This window comes from Pyrus communis, chromosome 17, assembly GCF_041283825.1.
Source record: "Pyrus communis isolate YQ-2024b chromosome 17, ASM4128382v1, whole genome shotgun sequence".
NCBI lineage: Eukaryota > Viridiplantae > Streptophyta > Magnoliopsida > Rosales > Rosaceae > Pyrus > Pyrus communis.
The window spans coordinates 4,223,700-4,239,679 of NC_142581.1; the positions used below are offsets into that span (position 1 = coordinate 4,223,700).

A 15,980-nucleotide genomic window follows, 5' to 3' on the forward strand; every position below is an offset into this window, starting at 1 on the left:
TTTTGTTTTGCGCCCCTCCAGGTTTAAGATATCAGAGCTTGGTGGCTACGAGGAATCCAACGGTGTTCTGACAGAATGGCCAAAAATTAGGACTCACCTTTGGGTGTTTCATCTTAGAAATTGTATCTTTAAAGCTTCCGTACTGTGTAAATGGTTACGTCACTCTCACGTGACGGCCAGCATGCCCTCCTTCGGGACGGGGTGTGTCATATATCTCTACCAAATGACACATTGACTCAAGGAAGCTCTCTCCAAGTCAAGAAGCAATTAATAATTGAGGCGTTTTGATATAGGCTCTTGTTTTTTAATTTTTTAGACTAAACATACACTCCTTTTGAAAATTTGATCAAGCATTTTCCTAAAATTTTGGTTATTAATTTCAGTTTTTCACATAAGTTTATTTTGTTTAGAATTTCAGTTTTTCAAGACTTTTCCTAAACATTTCGTTTTTTTTTTTCTTTTCCTCTTATCCCTATATTTATGCATTTATTATCCATCTCTATGCATTTTTTTATTGTTTGTTATAATTTTACCTTTTTTTTTTGTGAATATAGTATAATATTTATAAAAAAAATTGTCAGATTTTATTATTTAGAAGACCTAACACATAATAAAGATTTGTTTGATTATATAGCTACATCTAGTTACCTATAATATGGACACATTTAGTTTTATAGTGAATTTGATTTTTTGTATTTCTCGGTACATTTGGAATGTAAATGTATCAAAAGGGTTATCAGATAGAGACATTTGGTTTTGTGGTACACATTTAGTTTAATAATAATAATAATTCAGCAATACTTCAAGTTTGTTATTAAATTGATTAGGTGGTTTGTAAGAAAATTTCATGTATGTTTCCTGAGGATTCTGTTGAATGCTTGGGTTTGTCCGGTGTCTAGTTGAACTTGATTGAATAATTATTTAGTTTCGATGCATGTGTAAGAAAGAAATGGATACTAATTTTAAACACTAAAAGCGACCTAAGGGTTCATCGTCAAACATTGAGTTCATTCGAAAAGGTAAACCTTATAAATGTTTGGCATGATCAGCGACACGTATAAATTAAGGTTTTCTTCAAGTAAAAATTTTGTTGTTATGTATTATAACATATATGTCGGGATTAAATGTTGTAAGTACTTTTTTAATTTTCAAGGTAAAAAATAAAAAACATATAGACGGCTAAAAAGAGGGGTAAAAGGTAAAAAAATGAAAGATAAACGGATTAAAAAAAGGAGTAAATCGATAAACGAAACGGTTACGATTAAATGAGTATACGGTTTGATCAATTGCTGAAATTCAAATGGGTAATTCGTTATTGAATGCTCCACATTTAATTTAGTTAATATTTTTGTTTTATATTTATAAATTTATTGAATCTAACGGGATGAGATCGAATATGATAACAGTAAAAAAAAAAAAATCTAATAGTCTAAATTTAAATCCAACAGCTAAATAATTAAAAAACAATATTTAACTCAAAATTCACCCAAAAACTCTATAAATACCTATGTATTTGTTTAAATATCCACACAAAACTCACTTTTCTCCTACAATTCTTCCAATTTGTCTTAATTGTTGTTGTATTAATTGTGCTAATTGATGTATTAATTGCTTTTGTATGTGTGTGTGTTTGTTTGTTTGTTTGTTTTTTTTTTTTTTCACATCATGTAAAGGCTCAACACCTTCTCACTACTATGGTAAAGAATCACTTGCTTTTTGTATATGTTTCATATGTGTTGGCTTAATGATTTTTCAATATTTATCAGAATTTAAATATTTTAAAGTTAAATACGATTTTTTTCTCAACTACAACCTAGCTAACTTCTCCATCAACATTTGAAATAGAAGTACCATAAGACCAACACCTAATTGTTTAGACTACTTCAAAATTTAATTGCGGATAATTTAAGAAACAACAAAACTACATACGAATTCTGTTGACAAATTATAGCATATATCATATTAGATTAATACAATTTATATGTTCGAGTCCAAGCTTAATAGATTAACACTAACGGATTAAAAACGTTGCTCAATCAACCATCACCTTCCATTGGGATCGTTGATCTCAGAGAAGACAGTCCCAGACATTCCTTTAATCGATTCATTAGTAGTAGAATTATGATCACTACTAGTCTTGCTCACCCTGCTCTGCTTCAAGTCCGACGACTCCTCCCAGCTAATAAACCCTACATCGCTCCCAGTCACACTCTCAACGTCATCTCCACCGCCCATTTCATCGTCCGAATTTGAATCCCCTCCAACGCTCTGCTGAAGCTGCAGAGCAAACTCAAGCCCCCACACAACATCATTCATTGACGGTCGTTCGATTCCACTGTCATGCATGCAACTCACCGCAATCTCAACGTACTTTTTCAAACATGCATTTCCAATCTTACCCCTTAAGCTCGAATCTATGATCTGATCAAGTTTCCCATTCCGGTGACAGATTTTAGTCCACTCAGCCAAACTCATTTGCTTTTTCTCCGCCGTACGAATCAAAGCTGGCCTCGCACACAGTACTTCGCACAACACTACTCCAAATGAGTACACGTCAGACTTCTCCGTCAATTGTTGACGATGGTAGTATTCAGGGTCCAAATATCCGAAACTACCCTTCACCACCGTGCTGATATGGGTCTGAGACACGGTAGCGGACCCCATTTTTGAAAGTCCAAAATCCGAAACTTTGGCCACCCATTTCTCATCCAATAAGATATTTGTGCTCTTTACATCTCGATGAATGATCGTGTACTTCGCACCTGTGTGAAGGTAGTGCAACCCAAGCGCCGCCCCGATACAAATCTGTAGCCGTTGATCCCACGGTAGAGGCGGATTATTGGTATTGTAGAGATGGTCGCGGAGGGTCCCATGCGCCATGTAGTCGTACACCAAGATCATCTCGCCGTCGTCCATACAGTACCCGACGAGCGGCACCAGATGGACGTGGCGGAGTTGGGATAGCATGTCGATCTCCGTCTTGAACTCGCGAGCTCCCATGCGACGACTCCGATTTCAGCCGCTTGATTGCTACAGGGCGCAACCCACCATCCATGTTGACATTTCCTTTGTAGACGTGTCCGAAACCGCCGACGCCAATAATGAAAACACTGTCGAAGTCTTGGGTGGCGGCTTTGATCTCCGCCAGTGAAACGTAGCGACACAAATCGGACGGTAAAGAAGAGCCGCGAGTCTGGGTTGACTTGGTCGTCGAAAAAGAAAATGGACCCCACTTTGTTCTTTGCCCGGAGCTTGAGTCCTTGACTTTTCTTCCTCTCCGGAAAACCAAAAATCCGAACACAGAGGCTAAAACAAACACACCTGAAACTACACCGGCGATGATGGCAAGCAGAGGAATCGATTTCTTGTCGGAAACTTTGGGGCGCTCTGGCTGAGCTATTTCGAGAGGCGGGTCAGGGTTTGGTCCGGCGAGATTCCTCTTTGAATCACTGAGCTTGAAGATCTCGAGTCCGTTCAAGATTGCATTGTTGTACTTTGTCAACCAATCTTTTGGGGTGGCTTGCAATGCAAGAAAGAGATGAACTTTCTTTTTACTTCCGGCGCTTGCAGGCACGAAAACGACTTAGTCTTTGTACATCCGCCATCTGCTCCGCCGTCTGATTGGAGATGAAGATTTGAAACAGCCGGTCCCTGGGCAATGTAACATCACCTTCGAACTCACAAAAATGAAGCCGAATAAAGTAATAAAACGTAGAATCTACCGGAAACCCCCAGGTGAGATTATAGCTCTTGTTTATGGTTTTGTTCCTCCCCATCGACCGACTGGTTCGTTAAACTTCTTCCGGAGCAGAGTACTCCGGAATTTCCGAAAAGTCGAGCTCAATACTACTGTTTTGCGGCAGAACACTAAAATTTTTACTCAAATCGTCCAAATAGTTGTCCTCCACTTGAATACCATCCCAGTTTCTGTACATTCCAGTGTCCTTATTGAACGAGAGCTGAGATCCGCCGACGTTGATCCGGTAGACCATCTCCATGGCAGTGTTATTTTCGATCGGATACGGGTTTATGCTACCTACGGAAACAGCCCCATCTGCGCTTTGCGGCGGAGTGTAATAAAGATTGTCGGGCATGGACACGATTTCGATTCCATTGATGAAGGCATAGGCATCTGGACTTGCTCTGCTCGGAGTGAACGTGATGTTCAAGCTCTGTTCGGATGCAATGTTGAGACAGAACTCCCTTAATACTGTCGGCGGTGACGGAGGCGTTGAAGTCGCGGAGAAGGGTAAAGCCGCCGGCTTCGACTGAGAAGAGGGATTTAGATCGGTCGAACTCGGCGGCGTAGAAAGTGGGGTAGAAGTACAAGCGGATGAACTTTTGGCCGCTGGTGAGTGGAAACGTGTACGTAAATTCGGAGCGAGAGAGCCGAGCTGTGGTGTAAGGCACTTGGCTGGAGGAGGAGATCGGGGTTGCTGCTTTGCATACGGATGAGCTGCCAGCTGCTTGGAAGGGGAAGAATTTTGAGTTGATATCGCCACTCCAATTTCGTCCGTCCTGTTGGTTGACTTGGTCGCCGGTTTGTAAACAGTGGGTGAGTCTCCGGCCACGTGTAGGGTTATGATTTGCAGAAACAGGGTAAGGAACAGATGAGAAAGATTGGGTTTCATGGTAAGGTGTTTGCTGCAATTTGGAAACGGGGGAATCTGTTGCTGCTTATTGTCGTAAGCTTAACAAAATTCCATTCATAATTAAACTTCTAACTGGATTTTGAATACTTTAATGGTGAAGTGCTTAGTTGCAATTGGAAAACTGGTTGTTTGAAAGTTCAGAGTTTTTTTTTTTTTTTTTTTTTTTTCACCAAATTTCTGGTGAATATTAAAGCAGCTTGTCTTGTCCTCTACTTTGAGTTGATATATTATTGTTTGAATGCACAATTATTGAAAATCTAGGGCAAAACAAAAGTAGTGGAGCATGAGCACTGTTCTAAAAATTAAGAAATGATTCATAGACCAGCTGAGGCGCCCACATAGTCTGTTCAGATCCACCTAGGCACCTGTCTAGGTTGCAACTTACTTAGACAGAAAATAGATAACTTTCAATTTGCATTTAATTCTTTTTAATAAATTGTAAGAGATTTGTTGAATACTTAAATGAGCACACACTAAATAAGTGTTCTCCATGTTTTTATTATGTTTTAATACATATGTTATTCTATTTTGTAGTTTATGAAGAAATTATATATATTTTAAGTATAAACAGACATTTATTTACACGAAATATAATGGATTTACTTAAATCTGCCTAGTCCGCCTAGGTTGACACACCCCGACCGAAATCAAGGCGTGCTGGCTGTCACGTGAGAGTGATGTAGCCATGTGCACAGTGCGGAAGCAAAAGATAATAATAAAAGTACGAATAAATAAAAACCAAACTACTAAATAAACTAGTTAAGGTAACACACTAATGTAAGAATAAGTGTGATAAACATGATCAAAGCACATAAAACCTAAGTGCAGTCCAGAAGAAGAATACTAATTACATAACACCCAAAGGTGATCCTACATATGTGATGTTCTGTCAGAACTACCGTCAAGTCCTTGTAAACCACCAAAGCTACTTCTAACTAGAACCTGGAAGGGCGCAAAATAGAAAGTGTGAGTGGGCAAAAACAAAGCTTTTCAAAAGCATTTCATTATCAAAAGCTCTAACCCCTCGCCGTAAAACTTGTATAGTTTCCCAGAAAATAGAATATACACATATATCGAAAACATGTTAAAAAATATGCCATGTCGAATGCCTCCGCATAAAATGTAAGTAACCCAGGTAATGTCAATCAAAGCAAGTAACATGTCAACCGGAGTCACCTAACGTGACTTGTACGGCTGAATCTAGAGCTCAAATCCCCAACTCACTAACTATACCTGCACACGAGTCGGAACCACCTAAAGTGGTGTATACGACAGGATTGGATGTAAATAAATACGCTCAAGTGCTACGATCACGTGAAGACTAGGCGAATAATTGCGGGTCACCTACGAGTCGGAACCACCTATAGTGGTCTGTACGACAAAACTGTGCACCTAACTTGGATCCAAGATGAGCGTGTGGTGAGGGAGGCCAACATCACCTGAAGAACTGTGCCCTACTCTGGGCGGGAGCACTAATACTGGGGGTGCAGGTTATGAGCTCTCTATGCATCTCACATAACCACTAATTCACAATCATAAACCATTAACTTGTTCGGAAGTTGTAATGGAGCACATTCCAGCCAAATTGGGGATCGTATGAAACTGTTTTTGTAAGCACTTTTGTTGACAAGTGCTTTTATTAAAAATACACAAGGTTTTACTAAAATCAGTGTGTTTCTTGGAAAAATACTTGGGAGTGCTTTTTAGAGAAGCACTTAGCATGTGCTTGTTTAGAAAATGCTTCTATCTAGAAGCACTTTTAAGTTTCTCCCGCTATTGTGTGGTCATAAGTGCAGTCAGTTTGTAGAAATAGTTCTGCAATATAACGCAATGGCAGGCACTGCAAGTGATTCAGCATTCAATTGGGTTCAAACACAGTATATAAGAAAAAACATACTCATATCATGGTCAGGCTTACCCATAGCCTTTAAGTCTAGCCAGATTACTCTAATGTTGCTCATCATCTCCCATTCGGATCGTTGATCTCTGAGAAGATCGTCTCAGATATGCACTGAACGGATTCATTCGTAGCGCAACCTGGCACGCTAGCAAAGGCATCCTCGTTGTTCCTTTCACCGCAGTTCTGATGTTGTTCCAATGCAAACTCAAGCCCCTTCACAACGTCGTTCATTGACGGCCTTTCCATCCTAATATCATTGATGCAACTCATAGCAATTTCCACATACTTGTTCAAACACTCGGTTTCAATCTTACCCTTCATGTTCGGATCAATGATTTGATTAAGTTCCCCGTCGTGATGACAGCTCTTGGTCCACTCAGCCAAGTTCATTTGCCTTGTCTCCGCTGCATGCACCACAGCTGGTTTTGCGCACAGTACTTCACACAACACTACACCGAAAGAGTACACATCGGACTTCACCGTCAGTTGTTGACGTCGGTAGTATTCTGGGTCTAAATACCCAAAACTGCCTTTCACGACTGTGCTGATGTGGGTCTTGGACATGGTGGTCGTGCCCATTTTCGACAATCCAAAATCCGAAACCTTGGCCACCCATTTCTCATCCAATAAAATGTTTGTGCTCTTCACATCACGGTGGATGATAGTGCCCTGGGCATCACTGTGAAGGTAGCGCAACCCTCGCGCGGCGCCAATGCAAATTTGGAGTCGTTGTCCCCAGGAGAGAGGTGGGTTATCGGTGTGGTAGAGATGGTCGGCAAGTGTCCCACGTGACATATAATCGTACACCAAAATCATCTCATGTTTATCAGTACAATAGCCAATGAGAGACACCAAATTGCGGTGTCTGAGTTGTGAAAGCAGCTCGATTTCTGTCTTGAACTCGTGGGCTCCTTGCGATGACTCGGGTTTCAGCCGTTTGATTGCAACAGGAGTGGCCCCGCCGTCGATATGCCCTTTGTACACGTGACCAAAGCCGCCAACACCAACAATGAAACTCTGGCTGAAGTTTTGGGTGGCGGCTTTGATCTCCGCCAGTGAAAAGTAGCGACACAAATCGGACGGTAAAGAAGAGCCGCGAGTCTTGGTTGACTTGGTCGTCGAAAAAGAAAATGGACCCCACTTTGTTCCTTGCCCGGAGCTTGAGTCCTTGACTTTTCTTCCTCTCCGGAAAACCAACAATCCGAACACAGAGGCTAAAACAAACACACCTGAAACTACACCGGCGATGATGGCAAGCAGAGGAATCGATTTCTTGTCGGAAACTTTGGGGCGCGCTGGCTGAGCTATTTCGAGAGGCGGGTCGGGGTTTGGTCCCGCGAGATTCCTCTTTGAATCACTGAGCTTGAAGATCTCGAGTCCGTTCAAGATTGCATCGTTGTACTTGGTCAACCAATCTTTTGGGGTGGCTTGCAATGCAAGAAAGAGATGAACTTTCTTTTTACTTCCTGCGCCTGCAGGCACGAAAACGACGTAGTCTTTGTACACCGGCTTCCCATTACCGCCGCTCCACGTGATTACATCCGCCATCGGCTCCGCCGTCTGATTGGCGATGAAGATTTGAAACAGCCGGTCCCTGGGCAATGTAACATCACCTTCGAACTCACAAAAATGAAGCCGAATAAAGTAATTAAACATAGAATCTACCGGAAACCCCCAGGTGAGATTATAGCTCTTGTTTATGGTTTTGTTCCACCCCATCGACCGACCGGTTCGGTAAACATCTTCCGGAGCAGAGTACTTCGGAATTTCCGAAAAGTCGAGCTCAATACTAATGTTTTGCGGCAGAACACTAAAATTTTTACTCAAATCGTCCAAATACTTGTCCTCCACTTGAATACCATCCCAGTTTCTGTAGATTCCAGTGTCCTGCGAGAGCTGAGATCCGCCGACGTTGATCCGGTAGACCATCTCCATGGCGGTGTTATTTTCGATCGGATACGGGTTTATGCTGCCTACGAGAACAGCCCCATCTGCGCTTTGCGGCGGAGTGTAATAAAGATTGTCGGGCATGGACACGATTTCGATTCCATTGATGAAGGCATAGGCATCTGGACTTGCTCTACTCGGAGTGAACGTGATGTTCAAGCTCTGTTCGGATGCAATGTTGAGACAGAACTCCCTTGATACTGTCTCCGACGAGGAAGCGTCGGCGGTGACGGAGGCGTTGAAGTCGCGGAGAAGGGTAAAGCCGCCGGCTTCGACTGAGAAGAGGGATTTAGATCGGTCGAACTCGACGGCGTAGGAAGTGGGGTAGAAGTACAAGCGGATGAACTTTTGGCCGCTGGTGAGTGGAAACGTGTACGTAAATTCGGAGCGAGAGAGCCGAGCTGTGGTGTAAATCATTTGAATGGAGGAGGAGATCGCGGTTGCTGCTTCGAATACGGATGAGCTGACAGCTGCTTGGGAGGGGAAGAATTTTGAGTTGATATCGCCACTCCAAGTTCGTCCGTCCTGTTGGTTGACTAGGTGGCCGTAAAAGCCGCACTGTAGGGTGATGTCATCGACCGGTTTGTAGACAGAGGGTGAATCTCCGGCCACGTGTAGGGTTATGATTTGCAGAAACAGGGTAAGGAACAGATGAGCAAGATTGGGTTTCATGGTAAGGTGTTTGCTCCAATTTGGAAACGGGGGAATCTGTTGCTGCTTATTGTCGTAAGCTTAACAAAATTCCATTCATAATTAAACTTCTAACTGGATTTTGAATACTTTAATGGTGAAGTGCTTGGTTGTAATTGGAAAACTGGGTGTTTGAAAGTTCAGAGGTTTAATTTTTTTTTTTTTTTTTTCACCAAATTTCTGGCGAATGTTAAAGCAGCTTGTCTTGTCCTCTACTTTGAGTTGTTATATTATTGTTTGAATGCACAATTATTGAAAATCTAGGGCAAAACAAAAGTAGTGGAGCATGAGCACTGTTCTAAAAATATCCGCCTATCACTGTCTAGGCACTAGGCGGCTAGTCACCGTCCCGATTAATGCATAGGCGTTTGAAAATTAAGAAATGACGCACATACCAGCTGAGGCACCCACCTAGCCCGCCCAGACCCACCTAGGCACCTGCCTAGGTTTCAACTTACTTAGACAGAAAATAGATAACTTTCAATTTGCATTAAATTCTTTTCAATAAATTGTAAGAGACTTGTTGAATACTTAAATGAGCACACACTATATGAGTGTTCTTCATGTTTTTATTATGTTTTAATACATATGTTATTCTATTTTGTAGTTTATGAAGAAATTATATATATTTTTAAGTATAAACAGACACTTATTTACACGAAATATAATGGATTTACTTGAATCCGTCTAGTCCGCCTAGGTTGACACACCCCGACCGAACTCAAGGCGTGCTGGCTGTCACGTGAGAGTGACATAGCCATGTGCACAGTGCGGAAGCAAAAGATAATAATAAAAGTACGAATAAATAAAAACCAAATTACTAAATAAACTAGTTAAGGTAACACACTAATGTAAGACTAAGTGTGATAAACATAATTAGAGCACAGAAAACCTAAGTACAGTCCAGAAGAAGAATACTAATTACACAACACTCAAAGGTGATCCTACATTTGTGATGTTCTGTCAGAACCACTGTCAAGTCTTTGTGAACCACCAAAGCTACTTCTATCTAGAACCTGGAGGGGCGCAAAACAGAAAGTGTGAGTGGGCAAAAACAAAGCTTTTCAAAATCATTTCATTATCAAAAGTTCTAACCCCTCGCCGTAAAACCTATATAGTTTCCCAGAAAATAGAATATACACATATATCGAAAACATGTTCAAAAATATGCCATGTCGAATGCCTCCACATAAAATGTAAGTAACCCAGGTAATGTCAATCAATGCAAGTAACATGTCAACCGGAGTCACCTAACGTGACCTGTACGGTTGAATCTAGAGCTCAAATCCCTAACCCACTAACTATACCTGTACACGAGTCGGGACCACCTAAAGTGGTCTGTATGACAGGACTGGATGTAAATAAATACGCTCAAGTGCTACGATCACGTGAAGACTGGGCGAATAATCGCGGGTCACCTACGAGTCGGAACCACCTATAGTGGTCTGTACGATAGGACTGTGCACCTAACTTGGATCCAAGATGAGCGCGTGGTACGGGAGGTGAACATCACGTGAAGGACTGTGCCCTACTCTGGGCGGGAGCACTAACACCGGGGGTGCAGGTTATGAACTCTCTATGCATCTCACATAACCACTAATTCACAATCATAAACTATAAACTTACCTGACATTTACTTGTGCGTCCGCAGCAATATATGCAACTACTAATGCATAAATAAATAAGCAAACGCTATGCATGGCATTTAAAACATATAAACATTCCATATCATTTTCTGGGAAAACCCACAAGTATATAGGTATATACGAAAAACCAAAAGCCCACTCACTAATATGTGGAAGGGTCGTAACCCCATTACCTCGAGTGACTGCGCTCGTCCTCAGGATAGGTCTCACATATATGCGAAACAACTATAAAAATGTCAATTTAAAGCACATAACCAAAACTAGGTAATAACTTCTCATACAATGCTCAAATGGGGTGTGTGAATACACCAACGTGATCTACTCAACCTCACAAATATCCCCATATTTTTAAAATAATTTTTCAACCACCCACGCGCCGGCCAAGGCACTGCCAGACGCGCCGGCCACGCGCGGGCACGTGCCTGGCACACGTGTGGTAACCCTAACGGCGTTAGGGAATATTCCGTCCAAAAATAGAACATACAGTTAAAACTAACCTGACGCCGTTAAGAATATTCCGTTAACTTAACGAAATATTCCCTTGTCTTCTCCGGTGAGTCTCGCCGGCCGCCGTCGTTTGCAACTCGAATTCTCGCCGAATTCCATGAAATTGGTACCAAAATGAAGCTTATAATGAGTAGAACAAAATCTTACCACTTTGAAGCCCTTAAATTCACGGAATCTCGTCGGAGAAACCATGAAATTTCGGCCAAAACTGCAACTCGCCACTCCTGGCCTTCCCGACGTCCAACTTTCTTCCCCGACCTTCGTGAGAGTGTTCTAAAGCTCCCTATGACCTTAAAAACTTCTAAAACCCCCACGATCACGTGTGCATGAACAGTGCACAAAATCGGGGTTCCCTGGTTCTTAGGTTTTCGAGGGTTTCACGTCTAAAAACTGGTATAGATGAGTTCGTGATGACGAGATGAAGGTGATGGTACTAAACATGAGCTCGATCTGCACATAAATGGGTTGGTTTGGTGTTGGCCGTACGACTTGTACAGACGTTGCAGAAAATCGAAAGAGGGAAGAGAAAGAGAGAGAGAAGGCACGGGAGTGTGGTATAGGTGTGTGTGTGTGGGTGTGTGGTCCTAGATGAATCAACAACCAAAAGAAACAACTAAACAACACCCCACAACACCAATTAACGTCCAAGGGCCTTTTAGTCTTTTCGCACCTACGGTACAAATAATTCGGGACGGGCTATCACATAGGTGCCCGCTTAGACCCCGGCTAGCCTCCTAGGCGCCTAGGCGTTAGGCCCCAGCTTGCTACCGGACTAACGCCTAACATCTTTTAGAACCTTGGGCATGAGAGAAAATTTAATGGAGGAGTGACTTCTCCGGCCACTTTATAAAGGATTAAGCTTTTTAGCTAAGTGGTCGTGGAAATTAACATAATTATTTATATTGTGTTTTAAGATTTTAAATTGATAGAAGTGATTTTTGAAGTTGTTCACCATCAATCATTTTGGTTATTTTATAATAAAACATTTGTTAAATTAAAAGTAATTTTTGTCAAATCAACTTCTTTACTTGAATTGGTATTTTCTTCGACTTAACTTGTATTAGTAGTTCATTATGTGACAATTACCCTGAATTTGTTTCATTTAAGTCTCTCTTTCATGGATCAAAGACTTTGAATGCATGTGTGGTCTAAATTAAGGGAACTTTAACGAAAACCTCCCGGTACTGTTCACTTTAACGAAAAACCATATTTTTACACTAAAAAGTCAATCATAGTACTATTCACTTTACCCTTTATTTTGTCTTTATCGTTAAAACTCAAAGTTCTCAAGCCATTTTCATTAGTTTTCCTCTAAATTAAAGATTCTCAATCATCAACAGTAACGTTAATAGACTATACACAAAGGGTAGTGGTAGTGGACTTGAAGAGTCAAAGTCTTTGCCACAAGTTTTTATGTATGGTGGGTTGTTTGCTTGTATACTTTTCCAAACAAGTAGAGATTGTGTTGTTTAACTTGTTATATATTCTTATGGATAATGCTTGGTAGAAAAGTCTCACCACTAGCAAGTTACAAACAACCCGTCAAATGGTATCCAGCTATGAGTTAGTAAACGTCGTTTTAACAAGCATGTCTCTTTTGCAATGTGACCTTTGTGGTGAGGTGATGATATTATGCACACAGATTTTTGTTAGCATCGATGCATTTTGCGATTACATGTATCTTTGATTTTAAGTACACATAAACGATTGACATATAAAAAGTTAATGTTGACTTGGTCGCTGTAAAGCCACACTGAAGGGTGATGTCATCGACCAGAGTGTAGACAGAGGGTGAGTCTGCGGCCACATGTAGGGTTATGATTAAACCTTTACTCTGACTTGTTATGTTATTGTTTGCATGCATAATTATTGAAAATCTAGGGCAAAACAAAAGTAGTGGGACATGATTTCATTCATGAAGGAGTTCATCGTTGATTCATCAAGATGAAGATAGTTTTTAGTGTGATTGGGAATATGTGACTGGTACATTAAGTGTTATAATATAATTGATTAATTTTTTTTTCAAGAATTTAATTAATTGTATTATGATACTTTGTATACTAAGTTATGTTCTTAACATTGAAAAATATATTGGCACAATGACTTCTCAAGCAACTAACTAATATAAGATCGTGTATGAAATTTTTTCTGATATGACCTTGTATTAGTGATTCAGTACGCCACAATAATATTATATTTGTTTCATTTAAATCTTTTTCCAACGGGATGAATCAAAGACTTTAAAAGAGAGTTCATCATCCAGAAAGATGCTCCGGTCTAATGAATTGGGCTATAATTTCAGTGCATGCGCCAGGACGTCTGACATCTTCCAGTGTCCAAATCGTAACTTACGATATTGCTGCATAGATAACCCTCCTCATATTGGTGGTTGAATTAGAGTTTTATCTCAACCAATTAATGTATCAATGAAGCATTGTAATCATAGGTAATTTCCTTTACTAACCTAGGTATAAACCAAAGAGAAATACTTTGTTACGGATAAATCTTTTTTTTTTTTTTTTGGACAAACGAGAGGATAATCTGCACTGAATTTTTCTAACTATGGGGATGGGAGAAAATTTAAACTCATAAAATAGTGAGTTCAAGAGAAACGCTCTTTCTACCAAGCAATCCGTCACTTGTTTGAGCAATCAATTAATTACCTTGTTCTTGATCACAATCTGTTCTTTTCAATATTATTACAAAAAATGCCACGGTAATCATAGGTCATGTTTCTAAATTGTGTCATTTCTCATTTCCTAATTTATAACATATTGCTGATCAACATAAGTGTTTTGTAATTAATATTGTAATCAATAACTCGAACTTCGCTTTATATTGTATGGAATCCGCAAATCGTAAACCTTGTATGGGGGCTAATGCATGTCTTGTGTTGGAAGGTCAAGGAAGTTGGTGACCTAATGACATGGGAGCCGGCAATTAATACGCCAGTGAGAAGCGACCATAACTATAACGGTCCTAAGTCAAAAAATTTATCGTCGAATAAGTTTCAAGTTCCAACACAGTACAAAAGACGTAACGATCTTGACAGTCATACGCAGTTCCAACCCAAAACCCAATTGTCAAAAGAACCTCACACCTTTCTCAAACTCTGTAGGCTAGTTGGTATCCACATTCCCAAAGGGCTAAATGGACCATATCAAATCAACCCAATCAGATTGCAAACAACCCACATCCAAATCAAACACAGGTCAGAAAAGACCCAAATTTCAAATCGGGTTAGTCTTCTTTGTCTGTCTTCCCCTAAAACCCTAGACTTTCTGTTACTCTGTTGTCACAGAAAACGCATAAGTTTTACTCTTTGAAAATTTAAGGAACCATGATGTCCGGCGGTCGGCACCAAAACAAATTCGCATGGAAGCCAAAACTCGGCGTCAAAATCAACGAAACCGAGGTCGGAGGCCGGTTCCGGCCGGTGTCGGAGATAACGGGGGTCTGCCAGCGTTGCAAGGAACAGATCGAGTGGAAGCGCCGTTAGTACAAGACACTGACGGAGCCCGCCTATTAAGTATACAAGTTAGCAATACAGTTAGTAAGTTGGTTAGAGTAGTTAGGCTCTCCCTTATAAAAACAGTTGTGTAATCTTCATTCTATCAATTAATACAAAAGCATATTTCTCTCTCTAAATCTATCTCTCTGTAAAACTCTCTGTGTTGATCTTTCTTCTCTTTAGCTTTCTTCTTGATTTTCTTTCAATTTCCAAACATTACAATGTAGCTAACATGGTATCAGAGCCACCAGGCTCACGCCATTGATTCTGGTGGTTCCATTTCTCATTATTTTCCCTCTGTTTCTAGCTTATTTTCTTTCCAAATTTCAGGGTAGATTTTGCTTTTGATTTTTTTGATTTTTTTTTTCTGGTTCTTGCTGGGTTTGCGAACTGGGTCTTGAGTTTCTTGAACTGGGTCTGGATGAGAGTTGGGCTTGCGGATCTGGGTTGAGATTTTTGAAGAACGGTGTACCAGTCAGGTGGGTTTTGGCGGTTGGCGGTGAGTAGGTTGTCAGTGACGTCAACGATTTGGTCAAAGCCGGAGTTGTAAGGGTCGGATTCTCGACTTCTTGATGTCGTTGGGCTGTAGAGCACTACTTGTACAGCGGTGAGAAGAAGCACGTATTTGCAGGTCTCGTTATTATCAGCGCTGTCTTTGCCGTTCCTTGGTACCTCATGAATCGAGGGGCAAAGCACCAATCTCATCAAGATTACTTAGAAAAAGCTGATAAGGCAAGGAGTGAAAGACTTTCTTCAGCCGCTGCTAAATGATTTCACGAGTTTTATGTTGAAGGTGTGTAACTTTACTCTGGTTTTTCATAATGGTTGCAACTTGGAAGGTGCAATAGGTTTTTTTTTTGTCTTCCTCGACCCGTTTTCCAGAAGAGTGGCTTCTCATGATCCTTGAGGAGTAACGGTTGTTCTGTTTACTTTTGTTTTGATAAATACAAATTTACGGTTATGAGGAATCGTTATGAATAATTAGGTTGTGTTTCTTGTCATGTTGAGGTGCATCCATGATCCTTCCATGTCAGGAATTCCTTTGATTTCTAACTAGCAAGCAATAGGCTCTGTTCTCTGGTATGGAAGAATGTTTAGACCTATGTGCAGCCCAAGTGTTTGACAAA

General features: G+C 40.7%; 1 protein-coding gene and 2 pseudogenes across 2 annotated transcripts; all 3 read right to left on the minus strand.

Annotated features, from left to right (window-relative positions):
- Positions 1–1,926: 1,926 nt before the first annotated feature.
- LOC148689289 (receptor-like protein kinase FERONIA pseudogene) lies at positions 1,927–3,000 on the minus strand (annotated as a pseudogene).
- Positions 3,001–3,551: 551 nt separating this feature from the next.
- On the minus strand, positions 3,552–4,631 carry LOC137749429 (receptor-like protein kinase FERONIA). The gene is given in 3 exon segments (XM_088688422.1): positions 3,552–4,212; positions 4,214–4,538; positions 4,541–4,631. Coding segments are annotated over 3 exon segments (1,077 nt in total).
- A 1,821-nt stretch (positions 4,632–6,452) lies between these two features.
- On the minus strand, positions 6,453–11,864 carry LOC148689290 (receptor-like protein kinase FERONIA pseudogene; annotated as a pseudogene). Its single transcript, XR_015958112.1, has one exon. The product of XR_015958112.1 is annotated as a receptor-like protein kinase FERONIA pseudogene (transcript).
- Positions 11,865–15,980: the final 4,116 nt, after the last annotated feature.